Source organism: Pelobates fuscus, chromosome 7, assembly GCF_036172605.1.
Source record: "Pelobates fuscus isolate aPelFus1 chromosome 7, aPelFus1.pri, whole genome shotgun sequence".
NCBI lineage: Eukaryota > Metazoa > Chordata > Amphibia > Anura > Pelobatidae > Pelobates > Pelobates fuscus.
In genome coordinates, this window is record NC_086323.1 from 8023797 (window position 1) to 8046088 (window position 22292).

The 22292-nt window shown below is 44.7% G+C and overlaps 1 protein-coding gene across 1 annotated transcript; it reads right to left on the reverse strand.

The window, feature by feature from the left end:
- Window positions 1–2132: 2132 nt before the first annotated feature.
- Window positions 2133–3525, reverse strand: LOC134568939 (adenosylhomocysteinase B-like). The gene has a single exon (XM_063427662.1). It carries the CDS (start codon window positions 3476–3478, stop codon window positions 2177–2179), a length of 1302 nt encoding a protein of 433 aa, XP_063283732.1. The 5' UTR covers window positions 3479–3525; the 3' UTR covers window positions 2133–2176.
- Window positions 3526–22292: the final 18767 nt, after the last annotated feature.

A 22292-nucleotide genomic window follows, 5' to 3' on the forward strand; every position in this document is an offset into this window, starting at 1 on the left:
ACTGTCAGGGTACCTGAAGTCTCTACCTCCGAGAGAGGCAGAGACTTAGACGTTCATCCGTCCGGACGCCATGTTTCCTCTGTTCCTCGCGGTCGACCCGGTCACACAAACGCCGGCCGCGAGGGAGTCTCTTCCTTTTGTAGCATGGTGCCCGGAGGCCGACGTCATCACGCCAATCCGGAACGACCTGTCACTCAGTCCGAGACAGACTAATCAGGTTTCGTCGGAGGCGTGTCTATCCTCTCTAGCCAGGGTATTTAAACATACTTCGCCCTGTTGCTCATTGCCCTGTCGTGGTTCTAGCCTGTCTAGTCACACAGTGCTCTGGTGTTTCTCTGTTATCCTTTTGGTTTCGACCCGGCTTGTTTCCTTACTCTGTTTACCTCCGTTATCCTTGACCCGGCTTGTTCCTCGCTTACCTGTCTTCTCGTTCCCTCGACCTCGGCTTGTCTCTGACCATTCTCTATACTCTCTGTACGTTAGCCCGGCCATTCTAAGGACCGGTATACGTACCCTGTACCTGTTTGTACTTTGCGTGTTGGATCCCTGTCCCGATCCTGACACATAGAATCTCACAAACAGCAACCAAAGGAATACTTAAAGGCGATTTATTCACTTGAAAAAGGTTGAATAAAATAGTAAAAACAAATAAGAAAGAGATGCTGGTCCTACGCGTTTCGTCCTTCTACAGCAAGGACTTCCTCAGGGACCTCTTTCAGTAAATCAAATTTTACAGGTACAAATAACAGCATCCTAATAAAGAGAAAAGATTGGCACAAAGAGAATCTTTTTGGATTCACAGGTTGCGCACTCTTACGCCTAGGGGTTTAAATGTGGACATGGATATCATTTGTTTTTTGAATTAATTGAGTGTATATATCTTTAATCAAATACACAGTTAAATATAATATAATATAATTTGAACATCCAGTAAAATACAACACTATTTTATTAGTAAAATGTATATCTCAACCTTTCATACGATTCTACACAATATGGATATGTAATAGAATATAGAAATGAATATTCATGTCACTTCACATTAATGGTGATATAGTCATTTTAATTTTGATTGTTTTATCATTTGTTTAATTATTTTACACAATATGGATGTGCAATTGAATCTAGGAAAATGGACATTTTATGTCATTTATTTCAAATGAATTCACAATTGAGAATGTGAATTCATTTTACAATGTCACTTTAATAGATATTATGATAACAATATTGTCACTAACATATGAATTCACTATTATCATTGACAAAGTAATTATGGTTGACGGTTAATATGATATATAAAAAAATATTGTTGCTAATGTATGAATTTATATTCAGTATCATTGGTTATTAAGTAATATTATAATTAAATTAAAATTAATATTATTGGTATTGCACAAATCCATTATTAGTATCACTAATGACTAAGTAATATTATACTTGATATAATGAATGATTGACTTGGATGGGAAGTCCTTTCATTCTTTTTAACTGGTTAAAATTATTATTTCATTTAGAGGATGCATTATTTAGATCAAAGTTTTTTCCAATGTGATCAAAGAAAACATTCTAATAGTTTTTTATTTCTAGTGCCTAAGTTATACATTAGATGTCTCTTTAAGCCGCTATAAATGCTGTGGAACGCACAGCCATCTTTGCTTCCCGAGCATGGAACGCATAAAGATCACGTGACCAGCAATTATACACGTGACGTATGACGTACGACGTGGCGCATGACGAATGCGGAAGTGTTTGGAGTTCCGAACGGACCCGGCTTTTCTCATTGCGGTTAAACAGCTACACCTGGGAAGAAGTTTTTTCGGCGAATCGGAAGCAGGCACGGAGAAGACACCCACTATTCCACCAATGACTTGGAGGGCTTAGCCCTATATAATAGCTTTTTTTTTTTTTTTTTTTTTTTTTTTATAGAAGGATGTTTCATTGAAGAATCAAACTTTCTAGAGCTGACCTTTGGAAAAATTCAAATGAACACAAAACAAAAATACCAAATTTTAGTTTATCCTTGAGGGAACCAAAAACCCAGCACAGTTAAACAGGAAGAGAGCAGGTTCATCAGTAGAGGGTCCTCAACAACCACATGTCCAAATAAAACCATATATGGAGGTATTGATGTGTAGAAAACGGTTTTCTCCTTGATCTTTGGTTCAGTTTAGAAGATTTAGTATCTGTAATGCTCAGGCTTGAATGGACCTTCTTTATCAAGACCAAGGTATTTGGCCTGCTTGTCAGAAAGTTTGGTGAGCTTCACACCAAGTTTGTCCAGGTGGGCAGCAGCCACAGCCTCATCAAGCTTCTTAGGCAGGAAATAGACACCAATAGGATATTTATCATTGTTGGTCCAGAGTTCAATCTGAGCCATGACCTGGTTGGTGAATGAGTTACTCATGACGAAGCTGGGGTGACCCATAGCACACCCCAAGTTAACCAGACGCCCTTCTGCCAGTAGGATGATGTGTCTTCCATTCTTCAAAAGGTAACGATCCACCTGTGGCTTAATGTTCACTTTCTTCGTTGCGTGATCATTCAACCACTTTACATCAAGCTCGACATCGAAGTGCCCGATATTGCACACAATGGAATCATCTTTCATTTGTTCAAAATGCCTTCCTTCTACAATATCGGAGCATCCGGTTGTGGTAACAAAAATATTGCCTTCTTTGCAAGCTTCATCCATGGTGGTGACCTCATAACCTTCCATAGCAGCCTGCAATGCATTGATTGGGTCGATCTCTGTGATTATGACACGGGCACCAAAGGCTCTCAAGGCCTGAGCACAGCCCTTCCCGACAGCCCCGTACCCAGCCACGACTGCCACCTTTCCTGCGATCATAACGTCAGTGGCTCTCTTAATACCATCGATCAGAGACTCACGGCAACCGTAGAGGTTATCAAACTTACTCTTTGTTACAGAGTCGTTCACATTGATAGCTGGCACCTTGAGGGTACCGTTGCTCTTCATCTTGTACAGGTTGTGAACGCCAGTGGTGGTCTCTTCGGAGACACCTTTAATGCCTGCCAGCAATTCAGGATATTTAGTATGGACGAGGTTTGTAAGGTCACCCCCATCATCAAGAATCATGTTGAGAGGCTTCCCATCAGCAAAGAAAATGGTCTGCTCAATACACCAGATGTACTCCTCGTCGGTTTCCCCTTTCCAAGCGTACACTGGGACGCCAGTTTTTGCAATAGCTGCCGCTGCATGATCCTGTGTGGAGAAGATGTTACAGCTGGACCACTGCACCTCAGCTCCGAGTGCCGTGAGAGTCTCTATAAGCACTGCGGTCTGGAGCGTCATGTGGAGGCACCCAGCAATCCTTGCTCCTTTCAGAGGCTTGGTCTCAGAGTACATTTCCCTCATCTTCATTAATCCGGGCATCTCATTCTCCGCAATCTCAATCGACTTCCGGCCCCATTCTGCCAGGCTGATGTCAGCAACTTTGTAGGTGAGTTTGTCAGACATTGTTCAGAGGAGGAAGATTACACAGCATGCAACCTGGCTGGTAGGAGAAGAAGCTATATAATAGCTTTTTATTGTTAGTGTTTTTAGGATGCTGTTATTTGTACCTGTAAAATTTGATTTACTGAAAGAGGTCCCTGAGGAAGTCCTTGCTGTAGAAGGACGAAACGCGTAGGACCAGCATCTCTTTCTTATTTGTTTTTACTATTTTATTCAACCTTTTTCAAGTGAATAAATCGCCTTTAAGTATTCCTTTGGTTGCTGTTTGTGAGATTCTATGCTGACCTGGATACCCGATCGGCTATCACTTGAGGAGGGAATTTTAAAGGAACACACCCCCCATTTCCACCAAGGGGAGGCACCTATAACACGCTTTATTATTCTGGAATATGTGAGTGCATTCGGATCACTGGCAATATTCATTATATTTTAGTAGCAATATTTGCACTATGTTTTGTCCTCTATTATAGGTACACTAGTAATATCCCAAAATATCCCATCAACTATACAGTCTTGCAATTTGGTTATCAGCTGGGAGATAACCCTGGGAGGCCGTGTACCTATCAGTTAAGTTAAAGTTTTTTGTGGTTTTTATCACTTTTCCACGGGTGTCCGTGTTGTTTTGTTATAAGCCCTGACAGCAGACCAGTATGTAATGGGAATGTATTGGAAGAAAGGTTCCTATAACAAATTAGGGCACTTCTACCTAAAAGATATGTGCCACTCTCCAGAGTGGCAAGGGGCTACCCACATGGTCCCAAACCCATTAAAACCACACATCCAGTCCTTTAAAGACATGATGGCCATTGCTAATCCCACATTTGAAGATACCATGGCCGCTGAAACAGGTTTTAATGATGTTAATTTATGGTTGGAATGGATGAAATATAATGCCAACAAACATAACAGAACCGCATGCTATGTGTGTGGTGGTGCCCGGCCTCACCTCGGCACCGTACCCTTGACTCTGCCATTAGAAATAGAAGAGTGCATCTTGAGTCTTTTTGCCTACCATTACAATTTTAACAGGTCCCTCTGCAAAGCATTGACAGTAGAGTATCCCCTCCTAACCAAGGATGTCAAACCCCCAGATGGTGTTACGGTCTATAAGGGAAACTACCCCTGTTATGCCAATTATGACAGAATTGGTAAGTTCATGGGTAACTTTTCCGAAGGATATTGTGCCACCTACAGAACTGTCCCTATGTACCTATTACAATTCCATACTAGGTCATTAGGAGATATTTACTGGTTGTGTGGGGATTTACAGTTAAGATCCAGAATGGACAAGGAATGGTGGGGGGAGTGTACTCTGGCTAAAGCCATCATGCCTATACATATTATCTCTGACACACACCCTGACATACATGAGTCCATACGCACACCAGCCAAGGTTAAGCGTGAAGCCCCAGTAAGAGGCAGTTTTGACCCCCACATTTATATTGATGCCATTGGGGTGCCTAGGGGGGTACCTAATGAATTTAAAGCAAGAGATGAAGTTGCTGCGGGGTTTGAATCACTTTTTACCATAGTTACTGCAAACAAAAATTTAAATTGGATTAATTACATTTATTACAACCAACAACGCTTTGTCAACTACACCAGAGATGCCCTCCAGGGTTTAGCCGAACAATTGCAGGCCACATCCCAGATGTCCTTCCAGAACAGAATGGCCTTAGACATGATCCTAGCTGAGAAGGGGGGCGTATGTAAAATACTGCCCGACACCATGACCTGTTGTACATACATCCCAGAAAACACAGGTCCTAATGGTAAAGTCACCATGGCCATAGAGAAATTAAATAAGCTCTCTGAAGAGTTAAAAAGGAATTCTGGGGTGAAAGATCCCTGGGAAAGGTGGTTTGGTTGGATGACAGGGTGGCAAAAAGCTTTAATTCACATTGGTATGGCATTACTAATTTTTCTTTTTATTCTCGCTCTTCTCGTTTGTTGTGTCCTCCCCTGTCTGAGGAAATTCCTACAGAAGACTGCAGACCAAGCGGCACTAACTTTTGCACATCTGACAGTTGATGACCAAGATTTCCAAGATTTCAACTCACCCTGTATACCGCTGCAAACTATCCCTTTTACTGATAAAGTGCAAGAGTTTTAGGTAGGGAACCAGCTTAGGGACAGCGTCCGTCTCTATGGATAGACTGCCGTGCGGAGATGTGGTGGGAAAGCCACTGCGGGATACCAGCGGAGTGAAGAAAGTTCCTGACCGTATTGACGGATGAGCTGCAGCCTATTAGGGACAGGAAGGGACAGAATTGCACTTTGCAATAACACCTAGCTAGCGGTCATGGGGTTTCTGTGCCTTTGGGCTAACACGTCTTCTGGTATTAACAAATAAAGTTTATCTTTTTAGTGCCTAACATTTCATAGGGGGGACTGTTGTAGAATTATTAAAACCTTTATTAAATTTCCCCATTAACTCCATTAACTTCATTAAATGACAGATTTTCCTAACAGCATTTAGAATATTAGAAAGAGAATGTATTTTCTAGAAGGATATGAGTAACACCGGAATTGTCAAGTTCATGTAATATGTAACAATGTATGCCATAGTTAGATCATGAGAACTGTACTAATGAAATGTCCATTCACTAAAAAGCCTTGAACCTGACCTCGAATCTAACATCACTAACTACTCAAAATGGCGCCTAAAGCCCCCCTCCCATCGAGTAAAGCCTCCTGCTAGCAAGATGGCGCCTGGGCCATCGTGTCCACTCCCGTGTCCAAGATGACGCCACCTCTCGGTGGGAGGTCATGTAGCCGGCCACTTAACACTTAAGCCAATTAATAATATTGATGGGTGGGTATTGACATAGCCACTTAACACCTAACCCAATTAATGATGTTTATTTGTTGTTATCTTGATATTCTATGATGATGTAATATTGCTCTTATAAGGGTCTGCGAGCCCGCTTTTTAACCAGATGCCATTAAATTTCCTCGAAGTTCTTTTAACCTGAGCTCCGTGTGTCAGTGTGAATTTACTTCTGCGTATACGCAATTTAATCATCTCAGATTTGGACAGGAACAGATAGACATTCAAACTTATTTGTTTGCTTAAAAGAATCTATATCAATGCCATTCGGATCCGTTGGCAGTCAGCTCCATCCTCTGCTCTCCATGCCATTTGGATCCATTAGCAGTCAGCTCCATCCTCTGCTCTCCATGCCATTCGGATCCGTTAGCAGTCAGCTCCATCCTCTGCTCTCGATGCCATTCGGATCCGTTAGCAGTCAGCTCCATCCTCTGCTCTCCATGCCATTCGGATCCAATAGCAGTCAGCTCCATCCTCTGCTCTCCATGCCATTCGGATCCGTTAGCAGTCAGCTCCATCCTCTGCTCTCCATGCCATTCGGATCCGTTAGCAGTCAGCTCCATCCTCTGCTCTCCATGCCATTCGGATCCAATAGCAGTCAGCTCCATCCTCTGCTCTCCATGCCATTTGGATCCGTTGGAAGTCAGCTCCATCCTCTGCTCTCCAGGGACAGAGCTGCGGAATTGTATCTCCAGGCCATTCCGTAGCTGTATATGAATGCTGTATACCCTTTACATGTTTATTATTGTCTGTTAAGTCCATGGGACCAGCTACAGCAATGATTTAAACAGTAGATGTAGAGAACTCATGGCGTTCTTTAAATTATATAATCTACGTGTATGTGTGTATTATCAGTATTTGTTTCTTATTATTGTTATGTGGAAGATTGAACAGATAAACAACATGTCAAGGTCTTAGAAATGCAATCCTTGTGTCCTTGGATTGTGTGAAACATGTACAACAGTGTGATTGTCCTTTCAGACAGCAGATGGCAGTAATTCTCCATTCTCTGTGTGCAGTTTGGTAACAATAGATACAGTATTCTCTCTATATTATAGGGTGAGATCCTCGTGGCCTGTACAGATCGAATGTAAATGTAAGAGGTACAAGATTTAGTGAATGGTTTATCCTAAATGATGCGTACAGTTTCAGGAGGAACTCGTGCTACGTTCTAGGGCACGGTGCAGGAAATTTTCTCACCCAGCATTGACATAATTTTAAGGAATATTTTAAGGAATATATACTGCAGCAGACGTTCTATCTCTAAAAGTTAGAAAACTCTCACTTAAGATTTATAGAGACTCTCTAAGCAGTATCAGCACTGCAGTTCATTATGTTATTACAGCTTATTTATTATTATAGCTTATTTATTATTACAGCTTATTGTATTATTACAGCTCATTGCATTATGACAGCTCATTGTATTATTACAGCTCATTGTATTATTACAGCTCAGTGTATTGTTTCAGTTTATTATATTATTACAGCTCAGTGTATTGTTTCAGCTAATTGTATTATTACAGCTCAGTGTATTGTTTCAGCTCATTGTATTATTACAGCTCATTGTATTATTACACCCTATAGTATTATTACAGCTCAGTGTATTGTTTCAGCTCATTGTATTATTACAGCTCAGTGTATTGTTTCAGCTCATTGTATTATTACAGCTCAGTGTATTGTTTCAGCTCATTGTATTATTACAGCTCATTGTATTATTACACCTTATAGTATTATAATTGACCTCGGCTTGTGTAACGTTTATCCTGATTTCTATATCTCCTTGATCTCGGCTTGTGTAACGTTTATCCTGATTTCTGTACCTCCTTGACCTCGGCTTGTGTAACATTTATCCTGATATCTGTATCTCCTTGACCTTGGCTTGTGTAACGTTTATCCTGATTTCTGTATCTCCTTGACCTCGGCTTGTGTAACGTTTATCCTGATTTCTGTATCTCCTTGACCTTGGCTTGTGTAACGTTTATCCTGATTTCTGTATCTCCTTGATCTCGGCTTGTGCAACGTTTATCCTGATTTCTGTACCTCCTTGACCTCGGCTTGTGTAACGTTTATCCTGATCTCTGTATCGCCTTGACCTCAGCTTGTGTAACGTTTATCCTGATTTCTGTATCTCCTTGACCTCGGCTTGTGTAACGTTTATCCTGATTTCTGTATTTCCTTGACCTCGGCTTGTGTAATGTTTATCCTGATTTCTGTATCTCCTTGACCTCGGCTTGTGTAATGTTTATCCTGATTTCTGTATCTCCTTGACCTCGGCTTGTGTAACATTTATCCTGATTTCTGTATCTCCTTGACCTCGGCTTGTGCAAAGTTTATCCTGATTTCTGTATCTCCTTGACCTCTTCTTGTGCAAAGTTTATCCTGATTTCTGTATCTCCTTGGCTTGGCTTGTGTAACATTTATCCTGATTTCTGTATCTCCTTGGCTTGGCTTGTTTAACATTTATCCTGATTTCTGTATCTCCTTGACCTCGGCTTTTGTAACGTTTAGCTTGATTTCTGTATCTCCTTGACCTTGACTTGTGTAACGTTTATCCTGATTTATGTATCTCCTTGACCTCGGCTTGTGTAACGTTTATCCTGATTTCTGTATCTCCTTGACCTTGGCTTGTGTAACGTTTATCCTGATTTCTGTATCTCCTTGACCTCAGCTGTCCTCACTGACTCTGTTTTCCATTATCGTAGCAAGTCTACGGACCGCTAACGGAAAGTCTATTTATTGTGATTTGGTTCCATCTGATCCTGATATGGACCCACAATTGCATCGTAAAACAGCTCAATGTTTTTCCAGAACACATAATGGCATCAACCTCGCCCTAACACCTTACAATCCTGACACTTCACATTACCCCAGATAACCCTGACTCCCATATAACTCTAATGCCCACATAATGCTTACACCCACGTAACCCTGACACCCACGTAACTCTAGCGACCTTGTTAAATTGTACTTAAATTCAGAAAGGTGGGGCATAGAAGGGATGATGGGAAACATAGTACGAGTTTGAAGTGAAACCTCAATACTCCTATGTAAGGAAGCGTTTTTCTCAGCCAGAATCACTGAGACACTTCTCACCACGTTACTGAAACCTGCGCTGAACGGGCCCTGAAAATTAATTGAGAGGCTGGGATGATAAACGCCATGAGGCCATATCTACGTGGGGTGTTTTCAGAGGCTGTCAGATCCATACTCTTTAAAAGACAAAACGTATCCCATCTCACCAGTAAACCTATTGCACACCAGTAAACCTCTAAGCCAGCATTAAATGGCCGTTATATTGGCCATAACAATATTATGAACGCGGCGGCCCTACATTATACGTTATATGAGCAATAGATAAAAATGATGTAATTTCTCTTTATGCAGCAATCTACTGACACGGTTCTCTAACTTGTCTTTCAAAATATCAAACAAACTATAATACCTATTTTATCCCAGTGCTGGACAATGTCTCTGCTTATGAACTATAATTCCTGTCATCCACTGCCAAACAAAGGCTTGTACCAGCAAATATGAGCATGGTGGGAGTAGGAGGCTATAGAAGCTGCCGGTGAAGCAGACTAACAATAGCCAGGTTTCCCTGATGGCTGGCACGCCCAGGGATAGAGTCAGCATTAAAGGCCGTGGTGAAGACTTCCAGCAGCCTCTGACACAGCCTGTCAATAGCCAGGTTTCCATGATGGCTGGCACGCCCAGGGATAGAGTCAGCATTAAAGGCCGTGGTGAAGACTTCCAGCAGCCTCTGACACAGCCTGTCAATAGCCAGGTTTCCCTGATGGCTGGCACGCCCAGGGATAGAGTCAGCATTAAAAGGCTGTGGTGAATATTTCCAGCGGCTGCTGACACAGCCTGTCAATAGCCAAGTTTCCCTGATGGCGTGAAGACTTTCAGTGGCCGCTGACACAGCCTGTCAATGGCCAGGTTTCCCTGATGGCTGGCCTTATTAAAGACCGTCGTGAAGACTTCCAGTGGCCGCTGACACAGCCTGTCAATAGCCGGGTTTCCCATGTATTTACGTAGTGGGGAATTACGATACCACATAACATAGATAACTCCAATAAAACCCCCCAGTAACGACAGACAACTTAGTATGGATGAACAGGCCACAGCATTTATTAAAACATAAATAAATTACTGCATAACACATCCATAACTTTATTTATTAAACTCTTCTTTCTGTTAGAAATAAATAATCATAAATTAACATATATACATATAATAACAAAACGTGCTATGCAGAGACCCAACCGTCCTTGCCAATAAACATCCAGTGGTTCCTAATCACCACTTCCTCTCACCTCCCCCCTCGTCATAAAAAATCCTTCCAATGCCTGCCATCAGCCGACCTTATCCACGCTCGATGGGCACGACACCTCAGGCAACCTAATGTTTAACCTTTTAAGCAGGGGAGGTTGAGACCTGAAAAACATAAAAACTTAGTCCATCCTTAGACATAACCCCTCAAACTTGATTGGTGTGGCGAAACCAACCTCGCCACTGGGCCCTGGAGGGGGCTGCTTGCCCGCCTCTTGCCTTTGGACTATGGACCAGACTTTATGTGAAGGTGTTAACCCAGATAGCTATACCATGGAGCCTATTCATATAATGAAAGACTATGGGAAAGACTTTAGCTCCATGGCAATTGTACTGTGTGAATAGGATCTGCGCGCTATTTGGTAGTTTTGTGCGCTCAGATCCCAGCTATCTGGGGATATGTGAAATGTCTGTGTGTTATGGATAAAAAGTAACTTTCTGTATTTTAAAGTGTTTTATGTCTTTCTGTAACTATGTGGTTAATGGAGTCTGCTTCTAGCCCTGGATAATTGGATTACTTCCCTCTTTGTCTCCAGGATAGAGGCCTATGTAAACCCTGTCTAAACCGGTTTGCCATGCGGCTAATAAGGGACAAAAGATACTTTTAGTAACTTTTGAACCCCTGGTCGGATTCATGCCATTTTTTAATATGTTGTTCCCCTGAATGGATTGATTGTGGATATGTATTTTTAGGTGAATGTGATGTATGGTTTTAGAGTTATGAAAGTTGTGTAAAAGTATACAGGGAGTGCAGAATTATTAGGCAAGTTATATTTTTGAGGATTAATTTTATTATTGAACAACAACCATGTTCTCAATGAACCCAAAAAACTCATTAATATCAAAGCTGAATATTTCTGGAAGTAGTTTTTAGTTTGTTTTTAGTTATAGCTATTTTAGGGGGATAGCTGTGTGTGCAGGTGACTATTACTGTGCATAATTATTAGGCAACTTAACAAAAAACAAATATATACCCATTTCAATTATTTATTTTTACCAGTGAAACCAATATAACATCTCAACATTCACAAATATACATTTCTGACATTCAAAAACATAACAAAAACAAATCAGTGACCAATATAGCCACCTTTCTTTGCAAGGACACTCAAAAGCCTGCCATCCATGGATTCTGTCAGTGTTTTGATCTGTTCACCATCAACATTGCGTGCAGCAGCAACCACAGCCTCCCAGACACTGTTCAGAGAGGTGTACTGTTTTCCCTCCTTGTAAATCTCACATTTGATGATGGACCACAGGTTCTCAATGGGGTTCAGATCAGGTGAACAAGGAGGCCATGTCATTAGATTTTCTTCTTTTATACCCTTTCTTGCCAGCCACGCTGTGGAGTACTTGGACGCGTGTGATGGAGCATTGTCCTGCATGAAAATCATGTTTTTCTTGAAGGATGCAGACTTCTTCCTGTACCACTGCTTGAAGAAGGTGTCTTCCAGAAACTGGGAGTTGAGCTTGACTCCATCCTCAACCCGAAAAGGCCCCACAAGCTCATCTTTGATGATACCAGCCCAAACCAGTACTCCACCTCCACCTTGCTGGCGTCTGAGTCGAACTGGAGCTCTCTGCCCTTTACCAATCCATCCATCTGGCCCATCAAGACTCACTCTCATTTCATCAGTCCATAAAACCTTAGAAAAATCAGTCTTGAGATATTTCTTGGCCCAGTCTTGACGTTTCAGCTTGTGTGTCTTGTTCAGTGGTGGTCGTCTTTCAGCCTTTCTTACCTTGGCCATGTCTCTGAGTATTGCACACCTTGTGCTTTCGGGCACTCCAGTGATGTTGCAGCTCTGAAATATGGCCAAACTGGTGGCAAGTGGCATCTTGGCAGCTGCACGCTTGACTTTTCTCAGTTCATGGGCAGTTATTTTGCGCCTTGGTTTCTCCACACGCTTCTTGCAACACTGTTGACTATTTTGAATGAAACGCTTGATTGTTCGATGATCACGCTTCAGAAGCTTTGCAATTTTAAGAGTGCTGCATCCCTCTGCAAGATATCTCACTATTTTTGACTTTTCTGAGCCTGTCAAGTCCTTCTTTTGACCCATTTTGCCAAAGGAAAGGAGGTTGCCTAATAATTATGCACACCTGATATAGGGTGTTGATGTCATTAGACCACACCCCTTCTCATTACAGAGATGCACATCACCTAATATGCTTAATTGGTAGTAGGCTTTCGAGCCTATACAGCTTGGAGTAAGACAACATGCATAAAGAGGATGATGTGGTCAAAATACTCATTTGCCTAATAAGTCTGCACGCAGTGTATTTTACACTGTATGCATAATGGGATTATGTGTCACACTAAGGGGAGGGGAAGTGTGGGAGGTAACATCTATGTCATTGGTTATTTTATGCCTCCCCCTGGGTGTGGCCTGTATGTGTGAGATGGAAATAAAAGCCGGGCTGGATGAGCCAGTCCAGAGTTCCTGTTTTACCCTCAAAGTGAAGTGTCGTCTCATTATTGGGGGAAGGATTGATTGCATGCTGTTCCAGTTGACTGCTAGGAGTGTAAGCCCATTCGTATGGTTCCTATTCAACGGTCTACAGCATTCATATGCTTGAGAAGAGTCATATGCTGCATCGGTTCGGTGATTGTGGTGTCTGCCAGAGTGCTTGGAGTCCTCAGGAAACGCTAGGAGCATCCTTTAACGGAGGCGATCCGTTACATTGGTGGCAGCGGTGGGATGGCGTCCTAGTGCGAGGTAAAGCAGCTCAGAGACACTGTTTGGATTTACAAATTGAGGGCAACGCTAGCAGTCGTGCAGCGCCCCTGGGAGCAGACAAGTATGGAAGGTTCTGGCTCTGGAGATGATTGGCTGGCCGAGGTGAGGCAGCGAGTGGCCGAGTATGGGGATGATATACCCATGGAGACACGCCGGGTGATCTGGAACCAGGTCATGGCCGAGCGAAACACAAGGCTGGACCGAGAATTCCGGCTGGCGAAAGAGAGGAAGTATGCTCAGCAGCAGGAGCGTTACAGCAGCCGAGTAGAGGCTCCATCCGAGGAGGTTAGCCGTCTTTCCCTGAGGCGGCGGGAGGAACCCGAAGTGGGGGTCCTCATAGACTGGTCCTGTGAGGAACCACAACAGGCAGGTAGAGATGGGACCAAGGTCTCTCCACCGGGCCCACCGGGATGCTGGGCAGCCGGCCCAGATCCCCAGCAGCAGCCAGAGTTGCCAGGTGGGGAAGCAGGTGGCCCTTACTCACAAATGTTGAGGGGCCTCACGGATTGGTCCTGGGAAGACCCACAGATGGCAGGTGGAGATGGGACTGCGGTCTCTCTACCGGCCCTACAGGGATGCTGGGCAGTCGGCCCAGATCCCCAGCGGCAGTGTGCGTTACAGGGAGCTGAAGGTGCCGTTCTTGCTCCCCAGCGGCAGTCTACGGTTCAGGGAGAGGAGCCGGTTATCTCCTCTCCCCAGCGGCTGAAGGTGTGTAAGGGAGAGGAGTTTGTTATTCCCTCTCCCCAGCGGCAGCGCAGCTCACCAAGGGGAGACAGTAAGCCCCTCACCAGCGCAGATGGGACCGTGGTCTCTGCGGCCAAGCTACAGGGAGCTGAAGGGGCCGTCCTTGCTCCCCAGCGGCAGTCTACGGTTCAGGGAGAGGAGCCTGTTATCCCCTCTCCCCAACGGCAGCTTAGCACACCAAGGGGAGACAGTAAGCCCCACACCAGCGCAGATGGGACCGTGGTCTCTGCGCCCAAGTTACAGGGAGCTGAAGGGTGCCGTCCCCCCTCCCCAGCGGCAGTTTGATTTGTTGGGAATAGAGAGCCCAGCCTCCTTTCCCCAACAGCAGGACTCTGTGTTGGGAGGAGAGACAGTCGGTCTCCCTCTGCAGAGACTGGAAGTATGTATGGGAGAGGAGATTGTTACCACCTCTCCCCAGCGGCAGATTATTAATGTACAGGGAATAGAGAGCCCAGTCTCCATTCCCCAGCAGCAGAGTGTTCTAATGGGAGAGGAGCTGGTTACCACCTCTCCCCAGCGGCAGCTTCATGTACCAGGGGGAGACGGTAAGCCCCACACCTGTGCAGATGGGACCGTGGTCTCTGCACTTCCAGCACAGGGGGTACTGACGGTCGGTCCTGCCCCCCCACGACAGGGCTGTTTAGCCAAAGGGGAGACAGTCGGTCTCCAGCAGCAGAGCGGTGTATTTAAAGGGGAGACAGTCGGTCTCCAACAACCAGGCTTCAACCCGACTACTCCCGTGGTAGTGCTGGCATCCGGGCAGAGTACCGCTGGTCTCTGCCCACTCAGCAACCCACCAAGGCAGTCTACCAGCCCCCAGCACAGCCGTGGTGAGGCACCTGGGCATGGACAAAGTTCTCCTCTACCCAGGTGTAGTAACCAGTTATTGTGGGTGAGCTGTACTGCTGTTTCTGTTTTGTGGGTGGGTTGCCGGACTAACCAGGGCACTGACCGGCGGAGGTCAGATACCCTGTTAGTCTGTTTGGAAAAGGGGAGAAATGTGGCGAAAATAACCTCGCCACTGGGCCCTGGAGGGGGCTGCTTGCCCGCCTCTTGCCTTTGGACTATGGACCAGACTTTATGTGACGGTGTTAACCCAGATAGCTATACCATGGAGCCTATTCATATAATGAAAGACTATGGGAAAGACTTTAGCTCCATGGCAATTGTACTGTGTGAATAGGATCTGCGCGCTATTCGGTAGTTTTGTGCGCTCAGATCCCAGCTATCTGGGGATATGTGAAATGTCTGTGTGTTATGGATAAAAAGTAACTTTCTGTATTTTAAAGTGTTTTATGTCTTTCTGTAACTATGTGGTTAATGGAGTCTGCTTCTAGCCCTGGATAATTGGATTACTTCCCTCTTTGTCTCCAGGATAGAGGCCTATGTAAACCCTGTCTAAACCGGTTTGCCATGCGGCTAATAAGGGACAAAAGATACTTTTAGTAACTTTTGAACCCCTGGTCGGATTCATGCCATTTTTTAATATGTTGTTCCCCTGAATGGATTGATTGTGGATATGTATTTTTAGGTGAATGTGATGTATGGTTTTAGAGTTATGAAAGTTGTGTAAAAGTATATTTTACACTGTATGCATAATGGGATTATGTGTCACACTAAGGGGAGGGGATGTGTGGGAGGTAACATCTATGTCATTGGTTATTTTATGCCTCCCCCTGGGTGTGGCCTGTATGTGTGAGATGGAAATAAAAGCCGGGCTGGATGAGCCAGTCCAGAGTTCCTGTTTTACCCTCAAAGTGAAGTGTCGTCTCATTATTGGGGGAAGGATTGATTGCATGCTGTTCCAGTTGACTGCTAGGAGTGTAAGCCTATTCGTATGGTTCCTATTCAACGGTCTACAGCATTCATATGCTTGAGAAGAGTCATATGCTGCATCGGTTCAGTGATTGTGGTGTCTGCCAGAGTGCTTGGAGTCCTCAGGAAACGCTAGGAGCATCCTTTAACGGAGGTACTCAGTCGGGGTGCCAGGCGATCCGTTACAATTGGCAAGGACATACCCCCGCCTAGCTGTGACTGACTGAAACTAAAGCAAAGGGGTGGGTGGGCGGGAAGCTGTTTGCTGGCGCGTAACCCAAGTGGCACTGAGGTAAGACCTCCCCTACACTAACTTACATTAAGCCTAACCCCTCCCATGCACACTTCCCAAGTCCCTCCCCTGTATCTATCCCCACACTCCTACATGTGCCCTTGTCCGCTTAGCTGCGCTCTCTCGTCAGGGCCTTATGCACTGCACTTATGACAATAGATGAAGAGATGGCAGATATTGTGGGTATATGAATGCGTTTATCATTATGTGTTCTCTGTGTCTCTCTCTGCCAACATATCGCCCTCTGCATACAGATTCACCCTCTTATCTGGATGTCTGTGTATTGCTATCTCACTATCATGTAAATGTATGTAGAAATAAAGATGGCTTATTGTGAGCTGCGATTCCTCTGACTCTCTGTACACTCCACTTACAGCGAGGATTAATCTACCTATAACCACAGCATCACCGGTTTACCAGGAACGACATACATTGTGATATACGTACAGGTATCAGACACAGAGCCACCGGTTTATCAGGAACGACATACATTTTGATATACGTATAGGTATCAGACACCGAGCCACACTCCTTGTTGACCCCAAAATAGCAGTCAGATGTCTCCTTGGATCAAGCAGCTATTACCCCACTAATTAGAAATTATATCCCTGTATGTTATGTTTTTGCAAGTATTTATCCAATTGCAGTTTAAACATCTGTATGGACGCTGATAAAAACCACCATATCCTTATTGCTCTTACTGTAAAAAAACTTTTCTTTGCCTTAGATGAAATCTCCTTTCTTCCAGCCTAAATGTGTGACCTTGTGTCCTGTGTATAGCCCTGTTTATGAAGAGATTTCCAGCTATTGGTTTGTACTGGCCCAGAATATATTTGTATAATGTTATCATATCCCCTCTGAGGCGCCATTTTTCCAAACTAAACAGATTTAATTTTTTTAACCTTTCTTCCTAACTAAAATGCTCCATTCCTTTTATCAATTTTGTAGCTCGTCTCTGCACTTTTTCTATCCTTCTTTAGAACAGGTGCCCAAAACTGCACAGCATATTTAAGGTGTGCTTTTACCAGCAATTTATAAAGAGGCAAAATTATATTTTGTTCCAGAGAATTTATGCCCATATTTATACATGACAAAACCTTACTGGCCTTAGCAACTGCAGATTGAAATTGCATATTGCTGCCTAATTTGTTGTCTATAACAATTCCCAAATCCTTCTCGTGTGTGGTTATCCCTAATTCACTACCATTTAGATTGTAAGTTGCTTGTGCATTCTTGACCCCAAAGTCCATAACTTTGCATTTCTCTACATTCAATTTCATCTGCCATTTTAGTGCCCAGTCCCCCAATCTATCCAAATCCCTCTGCAGCAAAGCAATATCCTGCTCACATTTCATTACTTTACAAAGTTTTGTGTCATCTGCAAACACTGAAACATGGCTTTCAATGCCTATTTCAAGATCATTTATAAATATGTTAAATATAAGCAGTCCCAAAACAGAACCCTGAGGGACACCTCTTTTGTCCAGCCTGAAAATTTACCATTAATGACAACTCATTGTATCCTTAAGCCAATGTTCTACCCAAGAACAAGAATAATCATTGTTACAAATCGCTATTTGTAACTGGCCCTTTAAATGGAAAATTGCCCTGCTTCCCTGGATTGTGGAGAAGCCTATCTGCCAGCCTCCTTCCTCATGACTATGGCCCCTGGAAGATTGTGCCCCTGAAAACTTATTAACTTTTATTGGGTGTGTATGGCCCTTTAAGAACCGTCTGGGGGACATATTGTGACTTTGCTGAACAATACCCCTTTAAGACTATGTCCCCAGACCTGTAAAATAACTTGCCCCTGGCTCTCTCCCACTTGGTTCAGTAAATGGGGCTTACTGAACCAAGTATTACACAGGCGGACCACCCAGAAGTTAAAGTATGCAGGCAAGACCACCCAGAAGTTAAAGTGTGCAGGCAATTTACCTCCCAGGAGGTTACTGCAGGTTAATTGCACGTGGCGGCGGCCATCTTGGTTCATTCGAATGCGGTCAGCGGTGTATGCTAAAGATTCTGTGGAACTGAAATCGGCTACACATTTTACCGAACACCGCTGACCCTTACCTTCTCCTACACTTCGTTTTCAGCTCCAGAGACTGTCCCGTTCGAAATGGGACTTAGTCCTTTTTTCGCATGAAATTGACCGGCCGCACAGCCCAAATCTATGGAACTGTTTTGGGCAGGAAATTGTGCTTGCGGTCGGTCATAAAGGACTTCCAGCTAACTTTTGATCCACTGGAGGGATTTGGATGATTTTTGGAAGTGTTTATGTTGGAAGTGTGCTGAGTTAAAATATGTAATTTTTATGGAGATTGATGTATAGTTTTAAAGTTACAGTGTATGTGTGAAAACTGTATTTTTACTGTATGCTATAATTATGTTATGTGTTTATCTGAGGGGAGGAGACGTGGGGGTGGTACCATGTATGTGATTGGTTAATTTCAACCTCCCCCTGGGAGTGTCCTGTTTGTACCTTTTTGTAATAAAAAGCAGGCTGGGTGTCCTCTGTAAGCTCTCTTGGAGTCCTCTGTAAGCGCTAGGAGCATCCATCAACGGAGGGTACTCGGTCGGAGTACACGGAGCTCCGTTACAGTGGTGGCAGCGGTGGGATGGTGTCCTAGTGCGAGGAGAAGCAGCTCAGAGACACTGGTAACGTTTGGAGTTACAAATTGAGGGCAACGCTAGCCATTGGGCAGCGTCCCTACCTACAGCAGCATGGAGCAGGCATGGATAGAGCCCTGCGAAGAACACCTCCAAATGGTACGTTGCTACGAGGGTGACGATTACATTGAGGAGGTAAAGAGGCGGTTGGTCTGCTATGGCCCAGACATTACAAACAAGGTGGTCTCCAAAGTAATGCGCCAGTTGAGTGCTGAGAAATGTGCGGCAATGGCATTTGAGCGACAACTGTGGATGTTGAGGGTATGGACACCCAGGTTCCGGCAGTATAAACCCCAGGGGGCCGAAGGTGTCGTCCTTACCCCCCAGCGGCAGTGTGAGCCCCAGGGGGCCGAAGGTGTCGTCCTTCCCCCCCAGCGGCAGTGTGTCCTACAGAGAGCAGAGACAGTTGGTCCCTCTCTACAGCAGCAGGACAATGTTACGGGAGTGGAGACAGGCGGTCTCCCTCTCCAGCGGCAGCCTGTGTTTCCGGGAAAGGAGCACAGCACCCCCTCTCCCCAGCGGCAGTGTGTGTTACAGGGAGCTGAAGGTGTCGTCCTTCCTCCCCAGCGGCAGTGTGTACCCCAGGGGGCCGAAGGTGTCGTCCTTCCCCCCCAGCTGCAGTGTGTACCCCAGGGGGCCGAAGGTGTCGTCCTTCCCCCCCAGCGGCAGTGTGTCCTACAGAGAGCAGAGACAGTTGGTCCCTCTCTACAGCAGCAGGACAATGTTACGGGAGTGGAGACAGGCGGTCTCCCTCTCCAGCGGCAGCCTGTGTTTCAGGGAGAGGAGCACAGCACCCCCTCTCCCCAGCGGCAGCTTACCCTAACAAAGGGAGACACCAATCTCCCAGACGGCGCAGATGGGACCGTGGTCTCTGTGCCTGACTTACAGGGATGCTGGACAGCCTGTCCAGATCCCCAACTACCCTCACCGGGACAACAGGAGGAGGGGGTAAGTACAAATTCCCCTCCCCAGCTAACTCCTAGCGTGGCACCAGGGTTAACAGAGGCGACATTAACCCCCACTGACTCCAATGCTCCCCTGGCTACTGAGCCGGACTATGGTCCCAGCACCCCAGCAGAAGAGCTGGCAGCTGGGCAGAGTGCAGTCGGCCTCTGCCCTCCCGCAAGTCCCCACAGCATGTTACCACATCACCACAGCAAAATACCCAGGTGCAGTAATTATGTATTGTGGGTGGGTCACCCTTGTACCTGTTTGTTGTGGGTGGGCTACTCTGGCATTTGGTTATTGTGGGTTGGTGGATCGACTAACGGAGGCACTGACCGACAGAAGGTCAGGTGCCTGGTTAGTCTTCCCCCCAAAGGGGAGATGTGTTACAAATCGCTATTTGTAACTGGCCCTTTAAATGGAAAATTGCCCTGCTTCCCTGGATTGTGGAGAAGCCTATCTGCCAGCCTCCTTCCTCATGACTATGGCCCCTGGAAGATTGTGCCCCGGAAAACTTATTTTGGGTGTGTATGGCCCTTTAAGAACCGTCTGGGGGACATATTGTGACTTTGCTGAACAATACCCCTTTAAGACTATGTCCCCAGACCTGTAAAATAACTTGCCCCTGGCTCTCTCCCACTTGGTTCAGTAAATAGGGCTTACTGAACCAAGTACCACACAGGCGGACCACCCAGAAGTTAAAGTGTGCAGGCAATTTACCTCCCAGGAGGTTACTGCAGGTTAACCCCTTAAGGACACATGACGTGTGTGACATGTCATGATTCCCTTTTATTACAGAAGTTTGGTCCTTAAGGGGTTAATTGCACGTGGCGGCGGCCATCTTGGTTCATTCGAATGCGGTCAGCGGTGTATGCTAAAGATCGGCTACACATTTTACCGAACACCGCTGACCCTTACCTTCTCCTACACTTCGTTTTCAGCTCCAGAGACTAAGTCCCGTCCTTTTTTCGCATGAAATTGACCGGCCGCACAGCCCAAATCTATGGAACTGTTTTGGGCAGGAAATTGTGCTTGCGGTCGGTCATAAAGGGACCTCCAGCTAACTTTTGATCCACTGGAGGGATTTGGCTGATTTTTGGAAGTGTTTATGTTTGAAGTGTGCTGAGTTCAAATATGTAATTTTTATGGAGATTGATGTATAGTTTTAAAGTTACAGTGTATGTGTGAAAACGGTATTTTTACTGTATGCTATAATTATGTTATGTGTTTATCTGAGAGGAGGAGACGTGGGGGTGGTACCATGTATGTGATTGGTTAATTTCAACCTCCCCCTGGGAGTGTCCTGTGTGTACCTTTTTGTAATAAAAAGCAGGCTGGGTGTCCCAGTCCTCAGTTCTTCTTGACCCTTCAAAACGTAGCCTTGTCTCGTTATTGGAGGGAATTGCTGTATCACACTGGGGATTGCTATGCTCTGCATATTCCCCTGAGCTTAATCACTTAGCTCTTTTAAGAGCTTGTTCCGGATACGCTCTCTTGGAGGAGAGGTCTTCCCCACACGGTCCTAAATGCTGGAGGTTCATTCAAGGGTGGAAGGAAGACGGCGCGGCTCCAGTTAAGCTACGGCGGTTGTGGAGCGTGCGGTGGTTGTGGTGTCGTCTGCAGTGCTTGGAGTCCTCTGTAAGCGCTAGGAGCATCCATCAACGGAGGGTACTCGGTCGGAGTACACGGAGCTCCGTTACAATCATCTAGGCCAATTTATTTTGGTTTGAAGAATAACCTATTGCGAGGAACCGTATCAAATGCCTTGGCAAAATCACATCCACTGCAAAACCCTGATCTATACTTCTACTTACTGCTTTGTAGAATGTAATTAGGTTAGTTTGACATGACCTATGTTTCCATGCTGATTTTTGCTAACAACAAAGTTCTTCCCAATGAATTCCTGAATATTACCCCTTAATAGCCCTTTTCCCAGTCATAGAAGTTAAGCTCACAGGTTTATAATTTCCAGGCAAGGATTTTGAACCCTTTTTAAATATAGGAACGACATCTGCCTTCCTCCAATCCTCCGGTACAATACCTGAACCAAAAGAATCTTGAAAAATTAAATACATAAGTTCACTTATTTCCTCACTTAGCTCCTTAAGTACTAGTGGGTGAACACCGTAAGGCCCCAGAGCTTTATTTACATTCATTTTCTTTAACAGCTGTTGCACCTTGTCTCGAGTTATCCAATCACAAGTTATCTGCAAGTTTTTTACAGCAATCATTTGCATATCTCTTGCCATAGGATCCTCATTAATATATACTGAAGAAAATTAGTTATTTAAAATTTCTGCCTTTTCCTGGTCTTCATTAGCTAACAGACCCATCTCTGTTTCCAGTGTACCTACACTTTAATTTTTTTTTTAATGTACTTGAAAAAAAATTAGGGGTTGGTTTTGCATTCTTTAGCTATCAATTTTCTAGTTTAGCCAGTTTAATTGC